The sequence below is a fragment of the Heptranchias perlo genome, chromosome 13, assembly GCF_035084215.1.
Source record: "Heptranchias perlo isolate sHepPer1 chromosome 13, sHepPer1.hap1, whole genome shotgun sequence".
NCBI lineage: Eukaryota > Metazoa > Chordata > Chondrichthyes > Hexanchiformes > Hexanchidae > Heptranchias > Heptranchias perlo.
In genome coordinates this window covers 9,820,917-9,847,060 of record NC_090337.1, presented here as the reverse complement: position 1 = coordinate 9,847,060, position 26,144 = coordinate 9,820,917, and the positions used below count along the sequence as shown (strand labels likewise).

At 46.3% G+C, this 26,144-nt stretch overlaps 1 protein-coding gene across 7 annotated transcripts in view; it reads left to right on the top strand.

Moving 5' to 3' along the window:
• LOC137330999 (uncharacterized) overlaps window positions 1-26,144 on the top strand; it is a 149,228-nt gene that overhangs the window by 24,739 nt on the left and 98,345 nt on the right. For 5 of the 7 annotated variants that reach the window (XM_067994585.1, XM_067994576.1, XM_067994582.1 and 2 more), the window contains exon 2: window positions 14,589-14,661. The exons of the other annotated variants lie outside the window; for them this stretch is intronic. Coding sequence is in view for 2 of the 5 variants with exons in the window: in XM_067994576.1 (XP_067850677.1) it covers window positions 14,589-14,661 (73 nt within the window). In the remaining 3 variants the exon portion in view is untranslated. The remainder of the gene's footprint in view (window positions 1-14,588; window positions 14,662-26,144) is intronic. 7 annotated transcript variants of the gene reach the window in all.

Below are 26,144 nucleotides of genomic sequence, written 5' to 3'. Positions count from 1 at the left end.
TCCAATCACCTCAAATCTGTGTCCTCTGGTTCTCAACCCTTCCGCCAATGGGAACAGTTTCTCTTTATTTACTTTATCTAAATCCTTCATGATTTTGAACACCTCTATCAAATCTCCTCTCAACCGTCTCTGCTCTCCAGTCTATCCACGTAACTGAAGTCCCTCATCCCTGGAACCGTTCTAGTAAATCTCTCCTGCACCCTCTCTAAGGCCTTGACATCCTTCCTAAAGTGCGGTGCCCAGAATTGGACACAATACTCCAGTTGTGGCCGAACCAGTATTATATAAATGTTCAACATAACTTCGTTGCTTTTGTACTCGATGCCTCTATTTATAAAGCCCAGGATCCCGTATGTTTTTTTAACTGCTTTCTCAACTTGTCCTGCCACCTTCAAAGATTTGTGCACATATATCCCCAGGTCTCTCTGCACCCCCTTTAGAATTGTGCCATTTAGTTTATATTGCCTCTCCTCATTCTGCCTGCCAAAATGTATCACTTCTCACTTCTCTGCGTTAAATTTCACCTGCCACATGTCCGCCCATTCCACCAGCCTGTCCATGTCCTCTTGAAGTCTATCACTATCCTCCTCACTGTTTACTACACTTCCAAGTTTTGTGTCATTCTTGTTTTTTAAAAAAAATATGCAATAGGTGGATCATCATTTAAAGGAGGAAAAGACAAATTAATGTTCGTGTCTGACCCTTCGCCACAACTCGATTCCAAAGTTTTGTTTCAACGTCTTGAAGCAACTTAATTTAAAAAAAAATTAAAATAGCTAAAGAACTTGCATTTATATGGCACTTTTCACATCCTCAGGAAATCCCAAAGCACTTTACAGTTAGTGAGGAGCTATTGAACTATAGTCATTGTTGTAGCCAAATGCAGCAGCCAAATTGCACACAGCAAAGTCCCACAACAGCAATGAGACAAATGACCAGATAATCTGTGTGGTGGTCCTTAATTGAGGGATAAATGTTGGCTAGGACACCTGCCTGTTCCGTAGAATAATTTACATCCACCTGAGAGGCATGCTTAACACCTTTAGGGTGTAGCTAATTTAAATAAAGAGAAACTATTCCCATCGGCCTAAGGGTTGAGAACCAGAGGACACAGATTTAAGGTGTTTGGCAAAAGAACCAAAGGCGACATGAAGAAAAACTTTTATATGCAGCGAGTGGTTATGATCTGGAATGCGCTGCCTGAAAGGGTGGTGGAAGCAAATTCAATCGTGACTTTCAAAAAGGAATTGGATAAATACTTGAAGGGAAAAAATGTGCAGGGCTACGGGGAAAAAGCGGGGGAATGGGACTAACTGGATTGCTCTTACAAAGAGCCGGCACGGCTTTGATGGGCCGAATGGCTTCATTCTGTGCTGTAACGATTCTATGATTCTATCTTATCTGAAAGATGATGCCTCTGACAAATGCCGCACTCCCTCAGTACTACACTGAAGTGCCAGCCCAGAATAGGTACTCAAGTCTCTGGAGAGAAACTTGGATCCTGCAACTTTCTGACTCAGAAGCAAGACTGTCCAGATTCACACTTTTAAATAAAGTTTCACCAGGATACCCTCAATCCAAATCATTATCCACAAGCCTCTGGATTGTCATGGAGTCTCGGGCGGGGCACAGATACAACGGTGAGCCAGTTTTGTCTTGAGAACAAAGCTCTCCTGGCTGGGATCACTGTCGGTGTGTGTTGTAACAGGTTTCAGTTCACAGATTAACACTATGGGGTAGATTTTTGCCTTCATCGCCTGGGCGATAATCTGACAGGCAGATCGCACACCCTTTATAGAACCCATCCTATTTTCATTCCATTGATTTCAGGCGGGTTCTATTACGGGCGTGCGACCTGCTCCGCCAGATTACCCCACAGGCGAGGAAAATGAAGATCAACCCTAATGTATCTGGAGTTAGTTTCCCAATGAAAGGACCTGGACCTTGTAAAACTTAACTGAAGTCCCTTCATAGAAACATAGAAAATAGGAGCAGGAGTAGGCCATTCGGCCCTTTGGGCCTGCTCCGCCATTCAAAATGATCATGGCTGATCGTCTAACTCAGTACCCTGTTCCTGCTTTTTCCCCATATTCCTTGATCCCTTTAGCATTAAGAAATATATCTATCTCCTTCTTGAATACATCTAATGACTTGGCCTCCACTGCCTTCTGTGGTAGAGAATTCCACAGGTTCACCACCCTCTGAGTGAAGAAATTTCTCCTCATCTCGGTTCTAAATTGCCTACCCCATATCCTGAGATTGTGACCCCTGGTTCTGGACTCCCCACCCATCGGGAACATCCTCCCTGCATCTAGTCTGTGTAGTCCTGTTAGAATTTGATATGTTTCGATGAGATCACCTCTCATTCTTCTAAACTCTAGTGAATATAGGCCTAGTCAACCCAATGGAAGGGTACGGTAGCATAGTGGTTATGTTACTGGGCTAGTAATCCAGAGTCATGAGTTCCAATCCCGCCACAGCAGCTGGTGAATTTAAATTCAATTAATTAATTAAAATTCAATTAATTAAAAATAAAATCTGGAATTAAAATACTAGTATCAGTAATGATGGCCATGAAACTGCCAGATTGTCGTAAAAACCCATCTGGTTCACTAATGCCCTTTAGGGAAGGAAACCTGCCATCCTTACCCGGTCTGGCCTATATGTGACTCCAGACCCACAGCAATGTGGTTGATTCTTAATTGCCCTCTGAAATGGCCTCACCACCACCTTCTCAAGGGCAATTAGGGATGGGCAATAAATGCTGGCCTCGCCAGCAACGCCCACATCCCGTGAACGAATAAAAAAAAAATCTCTCCTCATACATCAGTCCTGCCATCCCAGGAATCAGTCTGGTAAACCTTTGTTGCACTCCCTCCATGGCAAGGACATCCTTCCTCAGATAAGGAGATCAAAACTGCACACAATACTCCAGATGTGGTCTCACCAAGGCACTGATCCCTGTGGTATCCCACTAGTCACTGGAAAAAGACCCGTTTATTCCTACTCTCTGTTTCCTGTCTGTCAACCAATTCTCAATCCATGCCAGTATATTCCCCCAATCCCATGTGATTTAATTTTGCACACTAACCTCTTGTGTGGGACCTTATCAAAAGCCTTCTGAAAATCCAAGTACACCACATCCACTGGTTCTCCCCTATCTATTCTATTAGTTACATCCTCAAAAAACTCCAGTAGATTTTTTAAGCATGATTTCCCTTTCGTAAACCCATGCTGACTTTGTCCAATCCCGTTAATGCCCTCCAAGTGTTCTGTTATCACATCTTTTATAATAGACTCTAGCATTTTCCCCATTACTGATGTTAGGCTAAGTGGTCTGTAATTCCCTGTTTTTTCTCTCCCTCCTTTTTTAAATAGTGGGGTTACATTTGCCACCCTCCAATCTGTAGGAACTGTTCCAGAGTCTATAGAATTTTGGAAGATGACCACCAATGCATCCACTATTTCCAGGGACACTTCCTTTTGTACTCTGGGAACTCAACTGCTCTTATTTTGAAATTTTAAAATATCTGCAACCTGTCCAGGGGAAATTATTTTTTGGTCGGACGGCAGAATTACAGCATTCATGTTATTTGCAGCTGACCATTATCAGTGGGGAATATGGTTTTGGTAAGGGACATACTACTGGTTAGATGGGCCCACCAGTAATGGGAAGATCAGGCTGGGTATTTGCTGTGTCTCCACTTGTAGCGTGGCTTGATGGATACAAGGTGCATCGCACCTCCCACTACCAACACCACAGGAGCTTCTGCTCCCTGAGTTGACGCTGTGCCATTACCCAGTGTTCTTATGAATAGCCAGAACTAAAGCCTGCTATGAAAAAAAGGAAGAAGACTTGCATTGATATAGCACCTGTCAGAGCCTCAGGATGTCCCAATGCACTTTACAACCAATGATAGAGTGATTTTAAGTGTAGTGACACTTGTAATGTAGGAAACATGGCAGCTAATTTGCATAACGCAAGGTCCCACAAACAGCAGGGAGATTATGACTAGATAATCTGTTGCTTAGTGATATTGGTTGAGGGATAAATATTGGCCAGGATACTAGAGAGAACTCACTTGCTCTTCTTCAAATAATGCCGTGGCATCTTTTACATCCACCTGAGATGGCAGACAGAGCCTCAATTTAACATTTCATCTGAACGTTGGCCCCTCATGACAGTGCAGCACTCCCTCAGTACTGCGCTGGGAGTGTCAGCCTAGATTTTGTACTCAAGTCTCTGGAATGAGACTTGAACTCGCAACCTTCATGAATTAGAGGTGAGAGTGCTACCCACAGAGCCACTGCACGTTTTTTTTTAATTATAAGGCTTTAAAGGGTTAAGTATATTTGTAAGACACTCATTTGGGATAAAAACCTAACAATGCTAACAGATGGAAGAATACAGTGTGAAGCCCTTCCTGTTTTATTTGGGGGAGGAAGTTATATCCTGTTTAGACCGACAAACTGAATTCCAGCCAAAGCCACTGACCTTAGTTGGATTTTGTCGCTGTGGCATTCTCTCTATCCTTTCTTAGTTTCCCTTTTTTTCTCCATCTCTCTACTTCTTCTGTCCCTCCCTCTCTCTCAATCTCACCGTGTGTCTCACTCCATCTTTATCGCTGCTCCTCTCACTCTTTCTGTCTGGCTCATTCAATCTTTCTGTCCATTTCCTCTCCGTACATTTTTCATCGCTCTCAGTCTGTTCCACCCTGTCTCTCTCTCTCTCTCTCTCTCTCACTCCCTGTCTGTCTGCCCCATTCTCTCTGTCACTGGGGAAAGATTCCCTCTGGTCGCTATGTGTTAATGACATTGTAAACATACTGGAAAGAATTCCTATTCTCCCTCATTCAAGCAAATTCCGAAAAATGTAGTAAAAGAACACGTTTTCGATTTCGCTGGAAATCTTCCCACTTTCCTTCGCCCCACCATTGACAGGCATGCCTTCGGCTGTCTAGAACCTAAGCTCTGGAATTCCCTCCCTAAACCGCCTCTCTACATCTCTCTCTCTTCCTTTAAGACGCTCATTGAAACCTACCTCCTTAACCAAACTTTTGGTCACCTGACCTAATATCGCCTTATGTGACTCGGTGTCAAATTTTGTCTGATTATGCTCCTGTGAAGCCCCTTGGGATGTTTTACTACATTAAAGGCTCTATATAAATGCAAGTTGTTGTTTTACATCTACGATGTCAACATGTACTGGCTCCCAAGTTTTCTCCTGCACTCCCCTGAAGTTACTAATACCATTCTGGTTCCATAGACACGAACAGCCCTCCAGTACCTCAGCCAAATAGCCACTCTTCAAGTGTGAGGTTAGACAGTGACAGCAGACCATTGGCTTATGGAGGGACATCACAAATGGGCCTGATCCTCACTCAACACCTATGCTGCACGGTTTCCAGTTGGAGTCATTGATGAAGATCAAGAGCAGAAGCCATAGGCAATCTGTTTCTACCCAAGCAGGATGAGGCCAATCGTACCATGACTACAGGGTCTCCGGTCGAAATCACATACCCGACACAGGCTAAGGATCGAACTTCTTCATCTTAATCATTAATGGCCATTTGGCCTTAGATCTAGAAATGCCAGTTTTTTCAGGGGAGGTGGGTGGAATCACACAGGTCACTGTCGGGTAAAAGTTTTGATACGCTGCTTCCCAGCTCAAAATTTCCCACCGTTTCCGCCGTTCCATCACCAAGTCCGCCTACTTCCACCTCTGTAACATCGCCCATCTCCGACCCTGCCTCAGCTCATCTGCTGCTGAAACCCTCATCCATGCCTTTGTTACCTCTAAACTTGACTATTCCGATGGTCTCCTTGGCCGGCCTCCAATTTTCCACCCTCCATAAACTTGAGCTCATCCAAAACTCTACTGCCCATATCCAAACTCGCACCAAGACCAGTTCACTCAGCACCCCTGTGCTCGCTGACCCACGTCGGCTCCCGGTCTGGCAATGCCTTGATTTTAAAATTCTCATCCTTGTTTTCAAATCCCTCCATGGCCTCACCCCCTCCCTATCTCTGTAACCTCCTCCAGCTCTACAACCCTCCGAGATCTCTGCACTCCTCAAATTCTGGCCTCTTGTGCACTCCCGATTTTCTTTGCTCCACCATTGGCGGCCGTGCCTTCAGCTGCCTAGGCCCTGAGCTCTGGCATTCCCTCCCTAAACCTCTCCACCTCTCTACCTCTCTCTCCTCCTTTAAGAGGCTCCTTAAAACATATCTCTTTGACCAAGCTTTTGGTCACCTGTCCTAATATCTCCTTATGTGGCTCGGTGTCACATTATGTTTGATAATCGCTCCTGTGAAGTGCCATTTACTACGTTAAAAGCACTATATAAATGCAAGTTGTTGTTGTTGCTCCAGGCACTGAGGCATGTGAGGGGGGATCAGGCATAGAATGGGATTCAATGCACCGGGAGCTCCCTCCCCATCGCGTTATCAGCCCCTTCTGTGTTCCTTCTTATATGTGACCTGTCTCAACGTTAGGAAATGCTCCCAAACATGTCGAGCTGTGTCCGTTCCATCCGCCATGGGGGCACGTTACCGCACCCACGCGTAGGCCTGGCATCGGCCAACTGGAGGCGGTTTACTGTCGAGGTCACTGACTTCACAGGAGAACGGGCAGAATGGTGGAAGGTTATCCCCAAAACTCTGCTAAAAGTCCCCTGAAATAGTAGAATCCAACACAATACAAAATGGAATTTGAAAGATATTGGTGGGAGGGTGGGGGAATTTGCTTGTGACTTCTCCCGCTCCTTTGCTGTGACTTTGGCGTAAACGCCGCTTACAAGCAGAAACGGGCTTCCCGCAAAAGTTACAGCGGCGAAGCGGGGGTGGTCTCGAGGAAATTCACCCCCCCAACCCCATAGCATCTTTCATGCCCTCAGGCCATCCTAAAGCACTTTACAGCCTATGAGTCACTTCTGAAGTGTAGTCACTGTTATGTAGGCAAAAGCAGCAGCCAATTTGCGCACAGCAAGCTCCCACAAACAGCCAATGAATGATTTGTTTTGGTTAGAGGATAAATGTTAACCAAGAGAACTCCCCTGCTCTTCAAATAGTCCCATGGGATTTTCTACGTCCACCTGAGAGAGGGAGACGAGGCCTCGGTTTATCAGCTCATCCAAAAGACGACACCTCCGACAGCGCAGCGCTGCCTCGGTACTGCACTGGGCGTGTCTGCCTGGGATGGGGCTCGAACCTATGACCATCTGACTCAGAGGTGGGAATGCTATCAAGGCAATAAATGACTCAGCAAAGTCATTGTGCAGGAGAGTGGGATTTTCCGCTTCAGCTCTCCTGTTCATTAACTTTAACGTTGGGAAAACCCCCGGCTGTGGGAGGCGGAATTTCCCACCGTGAAGATGTTTTTTGAATCTTTACCTGATTGGCCCCGTCCTTCTAAAAGGGCTGCCCAGCTTCCCCTGCACCATTGGACCTTAAAAGGATGATTTTAGATGGGCTTCTTTCAAAACTGAGATTGACAGACTTTTGTTGGGTAAGGGTTTTAAGGGATATGGAACGAAGGCAGGTAGATGGAGTTAGGATAGAGATCAGCCATGATCTAATTGAATGACGGAACCGGCTCGAGGTGCTGAATGGCCTCCTCCTGTTCCTGTGTTCCCATGTTCTTGTTGGAATGTCTCATCTTTCAGGGCAGGAAAAAGAGTGGCAGAGCTATAGTGATAGGGGACTCGATTGTAAGGGGAATAGACAGGCGTTTCTGCGGACGCAACCGAGACTCCAGGATGGTATGTTGCCTCCCTGGTGCAAGGGTCAAGGATGTCTCGGAGCGGCTGCAGGACATTCTGGAGGGGGAGGGTGAACAGCCAGTTGTCGTGGTGCATATAGGCACCAACGATATAGGTAAAAAACAGGATGAGGTCCTACAAGCTGAATTTAGGGAGTTAGGAGTTAAACTAAAGAGTAGGACCTCAAAGGTAGTAATCTCAGGATTGCTACCAGTGCCACGGGTTAGTCAGAGTAGGAATGACAGGATAGCTAGGATGAATACGTGGCTTGAGAGATGGTGCAAGCTGGAGGGATTCAAATTCCTGGGCCATTGGAACCGGTTCTGGGGGAGGTGGGACCAGTACAAATTGGACGGTCTGCATCTGGGCAGGACTGGAACCAATGTCCTAGGGGGAGTGTTTGCCAGTGCTGTTGGGGAGGGTTTAAACTAATGTGGCAGGGGGATGGGAACCGATGCAGGAAGTCAGTGGGAAATAAAGTGGTGACAGAAACAAAAGGCAGTAAGGGAGAGTGTACAGAACATGACCGGACAGATGGTCTGAGAAAGCAGGGCAAAGACCAAGGGAAGTCTAGATTAAACTGCATTTATTTCAATGCAAGAAGTCTGATGGGCAAGGCAGATGAACTCAGGGCATGGATGGGTACATGGGACTGGGATGTTATAGCTATTACTGAAACATGGCTAAGGGAGGGGCAGGACTGGCAGCTCAATGTTCCAGGGTACAGATGCTATAGGAAAGATAGAGCAGGAGGTAAGAGAGGAGGGGGAGTTGCGTTCTTGATTAGGGAGAACATCACGGCAGTAGTAAGAGGGGATATATCAGAGGGTTCGCCCACTGAGTCCATATGGGTAGAACTGAAAAATAAGAAGGGAGAGATCACTTTGATAGGATTGTACTACAGACCCCCAAATAGTCAACGGGAAATTGAGGAGCAAATATGTAAGGAGATTACAGACAGCTGCAAGAAAAATAGGGTGGTAATAGTAGGGGACTTTAACTTTCCCAACATTGACTGGGACAGCCATAGCATTAGGGGCTTGGATGGAGAGAAATTTGTTGAGTGTATTCAGGAGGAATTTCTCATTCAGTATGTGGATGGCCCGACTAGAGAGGGGGCAAAACTTGACCTCCTCTTGGGAAATAAGGAAGGGCAGGTGACAGAAGTGTTAGTGAGGGATCACTTTGGGACCAGTGATCATAATTCCATTAGTTTTAAGATAGCTATGGAGAAGGATAGGTCTGGCCCAAAAGTTAAAATTCTAAATTGGGGAAAGGCCAATTTTGATGGCATTAGACAGGAACTTTCAGAAGTTGATTGGGAGAGTCTGTTGGCAGGCAAAGGGACGTCTGGTAAGTGGGAGGCTTTCAAAAGTGTGTTAACCAGGGTTCAGGGTAAGCACATTCCTTATAAAGTGAAGGGCAAGGCTGGTAGAAGTAGGGAACCTTGGATGACTCGGGAGATTGAGGCACTAGTCAAAAATAAGAAGGAGGCATATGACATGCATAGGCAGCTGGGATCAAGTGGATCCCTTGAAGAGTATAGAGATTGCCGGAGTAGAGTTAAGAGAGAAATCAGGAGGGCAAAAAGGGGATATGAGATTGCTTTGGCAGATCAGGCAAAGGTGAATCCAAAGAGCTTCTACAAATACATAAAGGGCAAAAGGGTAACTAGGGAGAGAGTAGGGCCTCTTAAGGATCAACAAGGTCATCTATGTGCGGAACCACAAGAGATGGGTGAGATCCTGAATGAATATTTCACATCGGTATTTACGGTTGAGAAAGGCATGGATGTTAGGGAACTTGGGGAAATAAATAGTGATGTCTCGAGGAGTGTACATATTACAGAGAGGGAGGTGCTGGAAGTCTTAACGCGCATCAAGGTAGATAAATCTCCGGGACCTGATGAAATGTATCCCAGGACGTTATGGGAGGTTAGGGAGGAAATTGCGGGTCCCCTAGCAGAGATATTTGAATCATCCACCGCTACAGGTGAGGTGCCTGAAGATTGGAGGGTAGCAAATGTTGTGCCTTTGTTTAAGAAGGGCGGCAGGGAAAAGCCTGGGAACTACAGACCAGTGAGCCTGACATCTGTAGTGGGTAAGTTGTTAGAGGGTATTCTGAGGGACAGAATCTACAGGCATTTGGAGAGGCAGGGACTAATTAGGAACAGTCAGCATGGTTTTGTGAGAGGAAAATCATGTCTCACGAATTTGATTGAGTTTTTTGAAGGGGTAACCAAGAAGATAGATGAGGGCTGTGCAGTAGACGTGGTCTACATGGACTTCAGCAAAGCATTTGACAAGGTACCGCATGGTAGGTTGTTACATAAGGTTAAATCTCATGGGATCCAAGGTGAGGTAGCCAATTGGATACAAAATTGGCTTGACGACAGAAGACAGAGGGTGGTTGTCGAGGGTTGTTTTTCAAACTGGATGCCTGTGTCCAGCGGTGTGCCTCAGGGATCGGTGCTGGGTCCGCTGTTATTTGTTATTTATATTAATGATTTGGATGAGAATTTAGGAGGCATGGTTAGTAAGTTTGCAGATGACACCAAGATTGGTGGCATTGTGGACAGTGAAGAAGGTTATCTAGGATTGCAACGGGATCTTGATAAATTGGGCCAGTGGGCCGATGAATGGCAGATGGAGTTTAATTTAGATAAATGTGAGGTGATGCATTTTGGTAGATCGAATCGGGCCAGGACCTACTCCGTTAATGGTAGGGCGTTGGGGAGAGTTATAGAACAAAGAGATCTAGGAGTACAGATTCATAGCTCCTTGAAAGTGGAGTCACAGGTGGATAGGGTGGTGAAGAAGGCATTCAGCATGCTTGGTTTCATTGGTCAGAACATTGAATGCAGGAGTTGGGATGTCTTGTTGAAGTTGTACAGGGCATTGGTGAGGCCACACTTGGAGTACTGTGTACAGTTCTGGTCACCCTATTATAGAAAGGATATTATTAAACTAGAAAGAGTGCAGAAAAGATTTACTAGGATGCTACCGGGACTTGATGGTTTGACTTACAGGGAGAGGTTAGACAGACTGGGACTTTATTCCCTGGAGAGTAGGAGGTTAAGGGGTGATCTTATAGAAGTCTATAAAATAATGAGGGGCATAGATAAGGTCGATAGTCAAAATCTTTTCCCAAAGGTAGGGGAGTCTATAACGAGGGGGCACAGATTTAAGGTGAGAGGGGAGAGATATAAAAGGATCCAGAGGGGCAATTTTTTCACTCAAAGGGTGGTGAGTGTCTGGAACGAGCTGCCAGAGGCAGTAGTAGAGGCGGGTACAATTTTGTCTTTTAAAAAGCATTTGGACAGTTACATGGGGAAGATGGGTATCGAGGGATATGGGCCAAGTGCAGGCAATTGGGACTAGCTTAGTGGTATAAACTGGGCGACATGGACATGTTGGGCCGAAGGGCCTGTTTCCATGTTGTAACTTCTATGATTCTATGATTCTATGATTCTATGTCATGTTAAACTGAGGCCCTGTCTGCCTGTTTGGGGTTGATATTGAAGATCCCATTGAACCATTCAACGAAGAGCAGGGGAGCTCTCCCCAATGTCCTGGCTAGTATTTATTTCTCATTTGACATCTCCAAACGCAGATTAACTGGTCATTTATCGTCTTGCTCTTTGTGGGATCACGCTGCTCACAAATTAGCTGCTAGATTTCCCTATAAAGCAACAGTGACCACTCTTAAAAATCAGTTCATTGGCTGTGAAGCGCTTTAATATGTAAGAACATAGAATCATAGAAAGGTTACAGCACAGAAGGAGGCCATTCGGTCCACTGAGTCCATGCCGGCTCCCCCAGCCTATCCCCGTAGCCCTGCAATTTTTTTACTTTCAAGTATTTATCCAGTTCCCTTTTGAAGGCCATGATTGAATCTGCCTCCACCACCCCCTCAGGCAGTGCATTCCAGATCCTAACCATTCGCTGTGTAAAAAAGATTTTCCTCATGTCACCTTTGGTTCTTTTGCCAATCACCTTAAATATCTATCTACTCTGTCTGGAACCTTTCTCTCTATCTACTCTGTCTAGAACCTTCATGATTTTGAACACCTCTATCAAATCTCCTCTTAACCTTCTCTGTTCCAAGGAGAACAACCCCAGCTTCTCCAGTCTATCCACGTAACTAAAGGCCCTCATCCCTGGAATCATTCCAGTAAAATACAAAGAGACTATTTTGTCTGATGGGGGAAATCCAGAACAAAGGCGCACAAACTTAAAACATCGGGTGAGAATAGGACTGAGCTGGGCCGGGAAGCCGCCACAATCAAGCAGCCTCTCAACACTCATTGCCTGGACTGATCCAAGACAAATGGCCACTTTAAACTTGGTAATTGGTTGGGAGGTCAGAGACAGAGAGCAATGATGAAGGGAATGTATATCCCATTGGTGGGATGTGACAACTGGGATGTTCCCCAGGTATCAGAACAGGTGCCTTAGATTTTTACCATATATATCAATGACTTGGATGAAGGAATGACACAAAGTATGTTGTGCAGACGGGAACAGGAAGTTACAAAAGGGACGTAGACAGTGAGTAGGCAAAACTGTGGCAGTTGAATGTGGGGAAGCGTGAGTTCATCGACTTTGAATCCAAGAAAGGCAAATCGAAATATATTCTTAATGGCGAGAAACTAGGAATTGTGGAGGAGCAAAGGCATTTGGTGATCTAAGCAAAGTGTTTAAAATAATAAAGGGATTCGATAGGGTAGATACAAAGGACCTATTTTGTCTGATGGGGGAATCCAGTATAAAGGGGCACAATTTTAAAATTAGTGCTAAACCATTTAGGAGTGAAATCAGGAAGCACTTTTTCAAATATAGGGTAGTGGAAATCTGGAACTCTCCCCCCAAAAGGCTGTGGATGCTGGGACAATAACAACAACAACAACTTGCATTTATATAGCGCCTTTAACGTAGTAAAACGTCCCACGACGCTTCGCAGGAGCGATTATCAATCAAAATATGACACCGAGCCACGTAAGGAGGTATTAGGACAGGTGACCAAAGCTTGGTCAAAGAAGTAGGGTTTTAAGGAGCATATTAAAGGAGGCGAGAGAGGTAGCGAGACGCTGAGGTTTAGGGGGGATTTCCAGAGCTTAGGGCCTAGGCAGCTGAAGACACGGCTGCCAATGGTGCAGCGAAAAAAATCAGGATGCACAAGAGGCCAGAATTGGAGGAGCTCAGAGATCTCGGAGGGTTGTAGGACTGGAGGAGGTTACAGAGATAGGGAGGGATGAGGCCATGGAGGGTTTTGAAAACAAGGATGAGAATTTTAAAATTGAGGTGTTCCCAGACCGGGAGCCAATGTAGGTCAGCGAGCTCAGGGGTGATGGGAAAAAGGGACGAGGTGCAAATTAGGATACGGGCAGCAGAGTTTTGGATGAGCTCAAGTTCATGGAGGGTGTAAGATGGGAGGCCAGCTAGGAGAGCATTGGAATAGTCGAGTCTAAAGGTAACAAAGGCATGTTTGAGGGTTTCAGCAGCAGATGTGCTGAGGTAGAGTGCAAAAGTAAGCAAATTATGGCAAACCTTTATAAATTACCGGTTAGGCCTCAGCTGAAGTATTGTGTCCAATTCTGGGCACCGTACTTTAGGAAGGATGTCAAGGCCTTGAAGAGGGTGCAGAGGAGATTTACCAGACTGGTACCAGGGATGAGGGACTTCAGTTATCTGGAGAGTCGAGAGAAGCTGGGATTGTTTTCCTTAGAGCAGAGGAGGCTATGGGGAGATTTAATAGAGATGTTCAAAGTTATGAGAGGTTTTGATAGAGTAGGTAGGGAGAAATTGTTCCCACTGGTTGGTGTGTCAGTAACCAGGGGACACAGATTTAAGATAATTGGCAAAAAAATCCAGGAGGGAAATGAAGAGGATTTTGTTTACGCAACGAGTTGTTCTAGTCTGGAATGCACTACCTGAAAGGGGAAGCAAATTGAATAGGAACTTTCAAAAGGGAGTTGGATATATAAATGAAAAGGAGAAATTTGCAGGGCTATAGGGAAAGAACAGAGGAGTGGGACTAATTGGATAGCTCTTTCAAAGAGCCGGCACAGACACGATGGGCCAAATGGCCTCCTTCTGTGCTGTACGATTCTGTGAAGTTCTACTTGTGACACACGTCACCTGTTGACCCTGTTTCTGAAGGAAAACGATGGACTTTGATTCAAAGCGGGCTCGCAGTTCTGGGGCTGGTCCAGCCGGACAGCTCCAGTGTAAACGAGACTTCTCTTCTCACCGAATGTTCCCTGGTTGCAGTGAGTGTTGCGCAGGGGGGAGGGGTGGGGGCGGGGAGGGGTTGGGGGGTGGTGGGGGGGGGGGGTAGCTGGTGAGACGGGAAGGAAGGGCGTATCTGCTTCAGATTTCCTGTCCTGGCTTGAGTCACAGATACAGATCTACAGCTCTGCCAGTTTGTTTCTGACAGTCCCAGAACACAGCATTCTAACTGTGAAAGGACAGTATCCTTATTGTGTAGTCTATAGAACCCGCTTGATAAGACAAGGGAGGGGGAGGGGGAGCCACTTAGCAATCTACATTGGTCCTGTAATTCTGGAGTAGTTAAAGTCAATTTCAAATCCCAAATGATTCAAAATTTGCCAGAGGGCTGACCAAGATCCTCTCGGGTGGATGTAAAAGATCCCACGGCCACTATTTTGAAGAAGAGCAGGGGAGTTCTCCTCGGTGTCTCTTTCTTTCTTTAATCTTCCCTCATATCAATTTAGTAAATTATGATCATAAGGCGCAAAAACGGCAAAAGTTAGACAGGACCAGCGGTTTAAATAATTTTCTATATTTTGCCTTTAATGTCTTCCAGGTCCCACTCACCACGCCCTGGACGCATCACTAGTGTTACACCAGGTCAGGCCTGTAGTAACCTGGCCAAATAGGTACGTTTAATGTGGCTGTGTCTCCCTAAATCCTGCCCCAGGACGTGAGCACGCAGTCTGGGCTGACCCGATGAGGGAGCACTGCGCTGTTGTGAGCACCGTTGCTCACAAGGCCTGCGACGGTTCGAGGAGAAGGTAAGGGGTTGCCAACCCTCCAGGATTGGCACTGGAGTCTCCAGGAATTAAAGGCTAATCTCCAGGACACCGCTGCGAGCCTCCATAAACCCGAGAGGAAAATCACAGGGCAATAAAAATAAATGTTGCTTTTTTAAAAAAAATAATTCTTTGAACACTTTTGTTTATTATTTTCATGGGCATAAAGGCTGTTGACTGACAGTGAAGAATCATCCAATCGGGCAATGAAGAGTCTGCTCACTCTCCGATTGGCGTAGGAAGGTCTTACACTGTGAGGGTGGATATGTAGGCCGAGCAATATCGGGTGTGTGGGGACTCGGTCGTTGGAGGCAATTTAAGGGGAAGCTAGATAAACACATGAGGGAGAAAGGAATACAAGTTATGCTGATAGGGTTAGATGAAGAGGGGTGGGAGGAGGCTCATGTGGAGCATAAACACCAACACAGACCAGTTGGGCTGAATGGCCTGTTTCTGTGCAGTAAATTCTATGTTTCTGAGATCGGAGAAGGTGCGACATAAATGCAAGTTTTTGTTGGTTCCTGACTGTAATTCCGGATGTTATACAGACAACTGTGGGCCAAACCTGGCCAAACAGATCACTTGGTCCAGCTGACAACAACAACAACAATGATTTGCGTTTATATAGCGCCTTTAATATAGTAAAACACCCCAAGGCGCTTCACAGGAGTGATTATCAAACAAAATTTGACATCGGGTCACATAAGGAGATATTAGGAGAAGTGACCAAAAACTTGGTCAAAGAGGTAGGTTTTAAGGAGCGTCTTAAAGGAGGAGAGGGAGGAAGAGAGGCAGAGAGGTTTAGGGAGGGAATTTCAGAGCTTAGGGCCTAGACAGCTGAAGGCACAGTTGCCAATGGTGGAGCGATTCCAATCGGGAACGCGCGAGAGGCCAGAATTGGAGGAGCGCAGAGATCTTAGAGGGTTGTAGGGCTAGAGGAGGCTACAGATATAGGGTGGGGCTAGGCCATGAATTCCAGAGCTGACGCTAGCCCATTGCGTGCTGACAGGGATCGGACGGCTTGCTGCCCAAACCCACCTCGTACAAGTAGCACCAACCATTTGTCACAACACGTAAGGAACGACAGGAAAGGGCAGTGTAGATTCTACGCAACTCCATCATTGCCCTGGTACCCCTGTCATTGCTGCATCACAATCAAGTTCTCATCCTCGTACGGAGTACGATAGACACACGTACTGGATAGTTATTCCTCCATGGCCTCGCCCCTCCCCTTCTCTGTAACCTCCTCCAGCCCTAACCTCTGGAATTCCCTCCCGGGTTTTGCTTGCAGCATTTCTCAGGAGATTAATCTTGAGTTCCTGGAGAATCTTGGAAGTTGGCAACCCTTACCTCCCAAGCCCCGGGACACTGAGACCAATTGTAAGGCTGGAGGTGCCTGAGATCAGTGAAGTCAGCAGAGATCACGGACTGCACCAAGGCCCTTCCTGATCTGTAGAGCTCAGTTCGACACCGTGCAGCACCCTTACAAATTGCGTCAACGGGCCTGCTACTGGAAATAATAATTTAAATAATGGCCAACCTTTTACTGCTCATAGCAAATCTCATTTCTCATTGCACTTTGCATGCCATTTGACATTTATTTTTTGTGTTAAGCCTGTGCGGTATATTCGATGAGTGCAATTTGCATGTATGTAAATCATCTGTGGTTTTGCACCGCTAATCACATTTTGAAGATCAGTTACCTTCAGGTAATGTCTTCAGCTGCCTAGGACCTAAACTCTGGAATCCCCTCCCTAATCCACCTCTCTACCTCTCTCTCCTCCTTTAAGACACTCCTTAAAAACCTACCTCTTTGGCCAAGCTTTTGTTCGCCTGTCCTAATGTCTCCTTATATGGCTCGGTGTCAAATTTTGTTTGATAATCGCTCGTGTGAAGCGGCTTGGGGACGTTTTTATTACATTCCAGGCGCTGTATAAATGCAAGTTGCTGTTGTATTAGGTTCTGGCGATTAATAGGGATGAGCGGCGCAGCGTAATTCCAAAGAGCATGAGTCTGCCTGCAGTCTGAGCAGCTCTCCAATATGAGTTGACGTGGTATGTGGCTGTGCCTTCAAGCATTGAGTGAGCTCTGCTCAGACAAGTCCCATTCATTGCCCTGCAGGCCATTAAAACACCCATCAGATGACTGCGTTAAATGCTGCAGCTCGTGCTTAGTGGCCTAGTTAATTTGTAGGGCTGTGCACTGTAACATGTCCCACATGGCATTTAAAATGCTGCATGGCTTCTGTTTAATAACATGGAGTGGCTTTTGAAAGGAGGATTCCTTTCTCCCCTCCAGTCTAGGGCTTGAAAAATAACACGTCCAGACATGTAGTGCTGAAATCCAAAACATTTTAAAAACAAATTCCTTCCTTGGTTATTTCCAATTCCACAGAGTCGGCACGGTGATGTCACAAGGATTCCAAAACTGGGTTTCTTGTTCGACCGTCCTCCCACAACAACGACGACAACAACTTGCATTTATATAGCGCCTATAACGTCGTAAAACGTCCCAAGGCGCTTCGCAGGAGAGACGCCAAGCCACATAAGGAGATATTAGGACAGGTTTTAAGGAGAGGGAGGTGGAGAAGCGGAGAGGTTTAGAGAGCAAATTTCAGAGCTTAGGGCCCAGGCAGCTGATGGCATGGCCGCCAATGGCGGAACGATTAAAATCGGGGATGCGCAAGAGGCCAGAATTGGAGGAGCGCAGAGATCTCGGAGGGTTGTAGGGCTGGAGGAGGTTACAGAGATAGGGAGGGGGCGAGGGCCATGGAGGGATTTGAAAACGAGGATGAGAATTTTAAAATCGAGGTGTTGCCGGACCGGGAGCCGAAGTAGGTCAGCGAGCACGGGGATGATGGGTGAACGGGACTTGGTGCGAGTTAGGGGAAGGAGAGCAGAGTTTTGAATGAGCTCATGTTTACAGAGGGTGCAAAATGGGAAGCCAGCCAGGAGAGCATTGAAATAGTCGAGTCTGGAGATAACAAAGGTATGGATGAGGGTTTCAGCAGCAGATGAGCTGAGGCAGGGATGGAGACGGGTGATGTTACGGAGTTGGAAGTGGGTGGTCTTGGTGATGGAGAGGATATGTGCTCGGAACTCAGCTCAGGGTCACCTCTCCCGAAGGCACATTTTCTCAGTCCTATGAAATGAAAGAATCAGCCAGGACGCCCTCTGCTGATTGCTGCCCAGTGATGCCTGCTGCAAAGCGGAAGTCCATGCACATTGGATGAGGACAAGACCAGACTCAGATGTGATGCACCCACAGTGGAATAGCCCAATGATTGCAAAATAGTTGAGGATGAGGAAGGACATTTGGCCCATCTTACATTACCCTTCCAGAAAGGTGCTAGAGTCTCAGCATTGTGGTATCCATATTGCTCCACGGCTTTTGCTTCTACTATTTTTTCCGGGAGTCTATTCCATGTATTTCTCACTCTCTTTGTGGAGGAGGGCTTCCTGATATCAGTCCTAAATTTGACATTAAAGAAAAGAAAGACTTGCATTTATATAGCGCCTTTCATGACCTCAGGACATCCCAAAGTGCTTTACAGTCAAGGACCATGCTTTTGAAGTGTAGTGTAATGTATTTACTGATGTGAACGTGTGGACCCGTGTCCTTCTTTGGCCAAGTAGCCAACTGTGGCTCATTGGGTACCACTCTTGCCTTTGAATCCGAATGTTGTGGGTTCAAATCTCACTCCAGAGACTTAAGCATGTAATCTAGGCTACTGCTCCCAGTACTGAGGGAGTGCTACAGTATTAGGGGTGCTATCCTTCAGATGAGGTATTAAACTGAGGCCCTGTCTGCTCTCTCAGGTAGATGTAAAGGATCCCATGGTAGACGAGCAAACAAATTATCTGGTGATTATCACACTGCTGTTTTTTTTTTATTCGTTCACGGGATGTGGGCGTCGCTGGCGAGGCCAGCATTTATTGCCCATCCCTAATTGCCCTCGAGAAGGTGGTGGTGAGCCGCCTTCTTGAACCGCTGCAGTCCGTGTGGTGACGGTTCTCCCACAGTGCTGTTAGGAAGGGAGTTCCAGGATTTTGACCTAGCGACAATGAAGGAACGGCGATATATTTCCAAGTCGGGATGGTGTGTGACTTGGAGGGGAACGTGCAGGTGGTGTTGTTCCCATGCGCCTGCTGCTCTTGTCCTTCTAGGTGGTAGAGGTCGCGGGTTTGGGAGGTGCTGTCGAAGAAGCCTTGGCAAGTTGCTGTAGTGCATCCTGTGGATGGTACACACTGCAGCCACAGTGTGCCGGTGGTGAAGGGAGTGAATGTTTAGGGTGGTGGATGGGGTGCCAATCAAGCGGGCTGCTTTATCTTGGATTGTATCGAGCTTCTTGAGTGTTGTTGGAGCTGCACTCATCCAGGCAAGTGGAGAGTATTCCATCACACTCCTGACTTGTGCCTTGTAGATGGTGGAAAGGCTTTGGGGAGTCAGGCAGTGAGTCACTTGCCGCAGAATACCCAGCCTCTGACCTGCTCTCGTAGCCACAGTATTTATATGGCTGGTCCAGTTCAGTTTCTGGTCAATGGTGACCCCCAGGATGTAGATGGTGGGGGATTCGGCGATGGTAATGCCGTTGAATGTCAAGGGGAGGTGGTTAGACTCTCTCTTGTTGTTAATGGTCATTGCCTGGCACTTATCTGGCGCGAATGTTACTTGCCACTTATCAGCACAAGCCTGGATGTTGTCCAGGTCTTGCTGCATGCGGGCTCGGACTGCTTCATTATCTGAGGGGTTGCGAATGGCGGAACCCAAACTGAGCATCGGTGAGCAGGTTATTGGTGAGTAAGTGCCGCTTGCTAGCACTGTCGACGACACCTTCCATCACTTTGCTGATGATTGAGAGTAGACTGATGGGGCGGTAATTGGCCGGATTGGATTTGTCCTGCTTTTTGTGGACAGGACATACCTGGGCAATTTTCCACATTGTTGGGTAGATGCCAGTGTTGTAGCTGTACTGGAACAGCTTGGCTAGAGGCGCAGCTAGTTCTGGAGCACAAGTCTTCAGCACTACAGCTGGGATGTTGTCGGGGCCCATAGCCTTTGCTGTATCCAGTGCACTCAGCCGTTTCTTGATATCACGTGGAGTGAATCGAATTGGCCGAAGACTGGCTTCCGTGATGGTGGGGATATTGGGAGGAGGCTGAGATGGATCATCCACTCGGCACTTCTGGCTGAAGATGGTTGCAAACGCTTCAGCCTTGTCTTTTGCACTCACGTGCTGGACTCCGCCATCATTGAGAATGGGGATGTTTGCAGAGCCTCCTCCTTCCGTTAGTTGTTTAATTGTCCACCACCATTCACGACTGGATGTGGCAGGACTGCAGAGCTTTGATCTGATCCGTTGGTTGTGGAATCGCTTAGCTCTGTCTATCGCATGTTGCTTCCGCTGTTTAGCATGCATGTCGTCCTGAGTTGTAGCTTCACCAGGTTGGCACCTCATTTTTAGGTACGCCTGGTGCTGCTCCTGGCATGCTCTTCTACACTCCTCATTGAACCAGGGTTGATCCCCTGGCTTGTTGGTAATGGTGGAGTGAGGAATATGCCGGGCCATGAGGTTACAGATTGTGCTGGAATACAATTCTGCTGCTGCTGATGGCCCACAGCGCCTCATGGATGCCCAGTTTTGAGCTGCTAGATCCGTTCTGAATCTATCCCATTTAGCACGGTGGTAGTGCCACACAACACGTTGGATGGTGTCCTCAGTGCGAAGACGGGACTTCATCTTCACGAGGACTGTGCGGTGGTCACTCCTACCAATACTGTCATGGACAGATGCATTTGCGACAGGTAGATTGGTGAGGACGAGGTCAAGTAAGTTTTTCCCTCGTGTTGGTTCGCTCACCACCTGCCGCAGGCCCAGTCTGGCAGCTATGTCCTTCAGGACTCGGCCAGCTCGGTCAGTAGTGGTGCTACCAAGCCACTCTTCGTGATGGACATTGAAGTCCCCCACCCAGAGCACATATTGTGCCTTTGCTACCCTCAGTGCTTCCTCCAAGTGGTGCTCAACATGGAGGAGGACTGATTCATCAGCTGAGGGAGGACGGTAGGTGGTAATCAGCAGGAGGTTTCCTTGCCCATGTTTGACCTGATGCCATGAGATTTCATGGGGTCCAGAGTCAATGTTGAGGACTCCCAGGGCCACTCCCTCCTGACTGTATATCACTGTACCACCACCTCTGGTGGGTCTGTCCTGCCGGTGGGACAGGACATACCCAGGGATGGTGATGGAAGAGTCTGGGACGTTGGCTGAAAGATATGATTCTGTAAGTATGGCTATGTCAGGCTGTTGCTTGACTAGTCTGTGGGACAGCTCTCCCAATGTTGGCACAAGTCCCCAGATGTTAGTAAGGAGGACCTTGCAGGGTCAACTGGGCTTGGTGTTTTGCCGTTGTCGTGTCCGGTGCCTAGTGGTCTGATGCCGGGTGGTCCGTCCGGTTTTATTCTGATTATGACTTTTCGTAGCGAGATTTTACAACTGAGTGGCTTGCTCGGCCATTTCAGAGGGCAATTAAGAATCAACCACATTACTGTGGGTCTGGAGTCACATATAGGCCAGACCGGGTAAGGACGGCAGGTTTCCTTCCCTAAAGGACATTAGTGAACCAGATGGGTTTTTACGACAATCCGGTAGTATCATGGCCATCATTACTGATACTCGTATTTTTATTCCAGATTTTTATTTAATTAATTGAATTTAAATTCGCCAGCTGCCGTGGCGGGATTTGAACTCATGACTCTGGATTTTAGTCCAGGCCTCTGGATTACTAGCCCAGTAACATAACCACTATGCTACCGTACCCAGGAACGGGACTTTGCTGTGTTTCCCACTTTACAATGTACTTCTTTGGCTGTAAAGTGCTTTGGGACATCCTGAGGTGGTGAAAGGTGCCACATAAATGCAAATCTTTCTTTCTTCCTTTAAATTTAGTATAAAGTAATTTTTCCGATGCAACTTTTCAAAGCCATTTATTGACTTTACCTGCCTTTGTAAGATCACCTCTCCGGTGCTTCCATTCCAGGATGAAATGCCCAAGTTTTTTTCTCATAACCTAGACCTCCAACGCTAGAGATCAGCCGCATCGCTCTTCTCTGAATTGTCTCAGATGCTTGAGTATGCCCGCTGTATCTCGATGTCTAGTTCTGGACCCAATACTCAAGGTGTGGCCTGACCAGAGCACCATAAGGTTTGACCGTTACTTCCTCTGGTAGAAGTAGATCCGCAGGCTTGGTGTCTGAATGGATACTTACCATTTGGTGTCAATCCCTAAATTTACTAACAAACTGTCACCATTGAATGTTTTCTCTGGGTGCGACGTGTTAGCAACATCATAACTAAGAACATAGGAATGCACAGGACCGGAAAAGACAAAAGAGCCAGAGAGGAGATGAAGAGAATTTTTTTTTCTGCGGTAAGTTGTTACAATCTGGAATGCACTGCCTGAAAGGGCAGATTCAATAGTAACTTTTCAAAGGGAATTGGATATATGCTTGAAAAGGAAAAATTTGCAGTGCGATGGGGAAAGAGCGGGGGAGTGGGACTAATCATTTAGCTCTTTCAAAGAGCTGTACTTATCCATGCCTCTTGAATTTGCTGATACAATCAGTCCACACTAAAGGCAGGGGAATTAGTTTTGGATTGCTCTAGTAAAGGGATGGCACAGACACAATGGGCCGAATAGCCTTCTCTTGTGCAAGTTCCATGGTTCCATTCTGTCACTGCCTAGTGGAGAAAATTGCATGGAGAGATTTGCACTTTTTGAGGTTATGTTAGGTTTATTCTTTCTGTGCAAGGGATTTGAATTTATATTTTTATGTCCTCCTGACATTCCTATATGTCGTACACCCCCCCACCAAAACCCCCGCCACCCCACGGTGAATATTATCGTATCATGAACATTATTTGATATATAAACTACATCCATCAATCAGGAAATTCTCTCCTCTTTTCCCCTTTGCCCCCAATACAATTCCCGCAATTACCCATCACCTCCTTTGTACTGGATGAATTTCAAATGTTGTTTTCTATCTTTTTATTCTACACCGTTAAGATCTCTTTTCATACTTGCTTTAATTTTTGCCTTGTATTAATTTCGAGTTTGGTGTCGCAGTTGTCAAGTTAGACCTTTCTATTCTCCTCTTCTCCCCAACGTACAGCACTCAAGTGCTCCTGTACATCACCGCAGTTTTCTGAACGTTGGCAGATTGCAAATGCCTAGACAACTCACTTCAATACAGCTGAAGTCGCCAAACCAGAAGCTGTTGGATTTATTTTAGGGCTGTCACTGTGAACCAAATGTCCAGACTCCTGCAGATATTACTGTTAAAAGCTATCAACTCTTTACGGGTTTTATTTGCATTTTAAGGTATGCAATTAATCCTGCTGACAATTGGCACCCACTTGCCACAGTAAACATTTGTCACAGACTCAGGCTTGCTCAGTTGGTCGCACTCTTGACTCTAAGCCATAGAAGGTTGTGAGTTCAAACTCCCACTCCAGGACATGACGCAATCTAGTCTGACGCCTCGGTTCAGTGCTGAGGGGATTGCTACATTTACAGGTGTGTCATCCTTTGGGTGAGATGTTAAACCAATTAAGCCTGTTCAGGCGGTCATCCCATAGCATTATTTCCAAGAAGAGCGGGAGAGTTCTTCCCGGTGTCCTGGCCAATATTTATCCCTCAACCAACATCACCAATAAAACAGGTGAACTGGTCCTTCTCACATTGCTGTTTGTGGGAACTTGCTGGGTGCAAATTGGCTGCTGCGTTTCCTTGCATTGCAACAGTGATTATACACAAAAGTACTTCATTGGGTGTAAAGCGCTTTGGGACGCCCTGAGGTTGTGAAAGGCGCTATATAAATGCAAGTTCTTTCTTTATATATGTATTATGAAAAAGAGAAGCATGGGCCTTAATTTCTCTTCCTGTTTCATTGCTACTTCTCTAATTATAGTCATTTCCTATTGCTCTGTGTTAGCCCAACAGCCATATTGACCAGAGCGACTTCCTGTTTTGCTGTTTAAGTGGGGATCATCACCCCAGGATAAGGAAGAAAAAAAATGACGTTTTTGCAACACAATGATGCTTTTCAAACATGAATTGTGCAATTGTGTTGCATGTTGACAAACTGAGTTTGTCAAATTCTTTCTACCAGTAATTCAAAAATCGTGAGCAATGCATCCACCATTTTCCGATCTATGTGGTCAGCAGGCAAGCTTCCCTGTGACTGGCACACCATGGGTTGTTGCGATAATCTGATCAGGAAACAGCTTACACATATAGTGCCTTTCACAACCTCAGGACGTCTCAAAGCACTAAACAGCCAATTAAGTACTTTTGAAGTGTAGTCACTGTTATAATGTAGGAAACGCAGCAGCCAATTTGCACACAGCCAGGTCCCACAAACAGCAATACGATAATGACAAGATCATCTCAGAGCCCGAGGCAATTTAAAACAAATGTCTGCGGTAGTTTTAATACAACAGGAGGTGGCTGCCATCTTTGTGAAGTGAAAGATTACAACAACGAGAACAAATTGCATTTATATAGAGCCTTTAACATAATAAAAATGTCCCAAGGCATTTCAGAGGAGTGTTATCAGACAAAATTTGACACCAAGCCCCACAAAAAGATATTAGGACAGGTGAACAAAAGCTTGGTCAAAGAGGTAGGTTTTAAGGAGTGACTTAAAGGAGGAGAGAGAGAGTGGTAGAGAGGCAGGTAGGTTTAGGGAGGGAATTCCAGAGCTTAGGGCCTAGGCAGCTGAATGCAGGGCCGCCAATGGTGGGGCAAATGGATTGGAGGGTGCACAAGAGGCCAGAATTTGAGGAGCGCAGAGATCTCGGAGGATTGTTGGGCTGGAGGTAGTTACAGAGGTAGGGAGGGACGAGGCCATGGAGGGTTTTGAACACGAGGATGAAAATTTTAAATTTGAACTAGGCACCTTCTGGCCTGCCTTGCTCAGTAACACATGAGGCAGCACCTTTCACTGTATGTGCTGTACAATTGGCGTGACTGAGTATATTTGAAATGACCAGTGCCATCTGACACTGTCAGGTTGGTGGCTCCTAGTCATTAATCACTGGAAATGTATGCACCGTTGGTGAGCATGAGGATGATTTAATAATCCATGCAAATACATTTATAGTCTGAACTTACTTGAGACTGGATAGAGCACGGTGTGTGTGTGTGTGTGTGTGTGTGTGTACATCTGTCGGGGAGGGCTTAGGGTCAACAGGAGATGAATCAAGTTCCTGCCCTCTGGTGTGGTTTTACTATCCATTTGATACAACTCCGATCAGCAGCCCAGAGTGGAGGCATTTTCATGTCACCCATGTCTAGTGCTGCAATCATTAATTAAACATTCATAAGACCATAAGAGATAGGAGCAGGAGTAGGCCATTCGGCCCCTCGAGCCTGCTCCGCCATTCAATGAGATCATGGCTGATCTGATTTTTACCTCAACTCCACTTTCCCGCCTTTTTCCCCATTTCCCTTGCTGATCAAAAATTTGTCTGACTCAGCCTTGAATGTATTCAAATTAGTTGCTTTAATTATTTGTTGTTCAAACGAAGTTACCTTGATCTACTGCACCTTTTACCCAGGCCAGTCCCTCCGTCTTCGAATCAGTTGGATTAGTAGATGTAACCCTCAGCCCCACCACATGTCTCACTGTCCCTCGGGCTGCCTGTGAAGAGGGGTCAAAGTGCGAGTGGGCAGGGAGCTCACCAGCCTCTTCCCGGTGAAAATAAAAGTCCTGAGCTGAGATAACAGGACAACGGACACCAAAATGAATTCTTTTTTGATCAATGTATAATTAATTGGTGTCAGCCTTGGCTCAGTAGGTAGCACTCTCATGTCTGAGGCAGGCAGTTGCGGGTTCAAGTCCCACTCTAGAGAGTTGAGCACAGGATCTAGGCTGACATTCCCAGTGCAGTACTGAGGGAGTGCTGCACTGTCGGAGGTGCAGTCTTTGGGATGAGATGTTAAACCGAGGCACCATCTGCCCTCTCAGGTGGACGTAAAAGATCCCATGGGAATATTTCAAAGAAGAGCAGGGGAATTCTCTGTGGTGTCCTGGCCAATATTTATCCCTCAACCAACACCACTAAAACAGTCACTTCAAAAGTATTTCATTGGCTATAAAGGGTTTTGGGATGTCCTGAGGTCGTGAAAGATGCTACATAAATGCAAGTTCTTCCTTCTTTCTTGCTAATTGGCAGGTTGTTGGCTGCTGATTTATAAAATCACAGCAGTGCCAAATAAGGAATATTGAGGGTAAAGTTTCTTTTTTTAATTCATTCTCAAGATGTT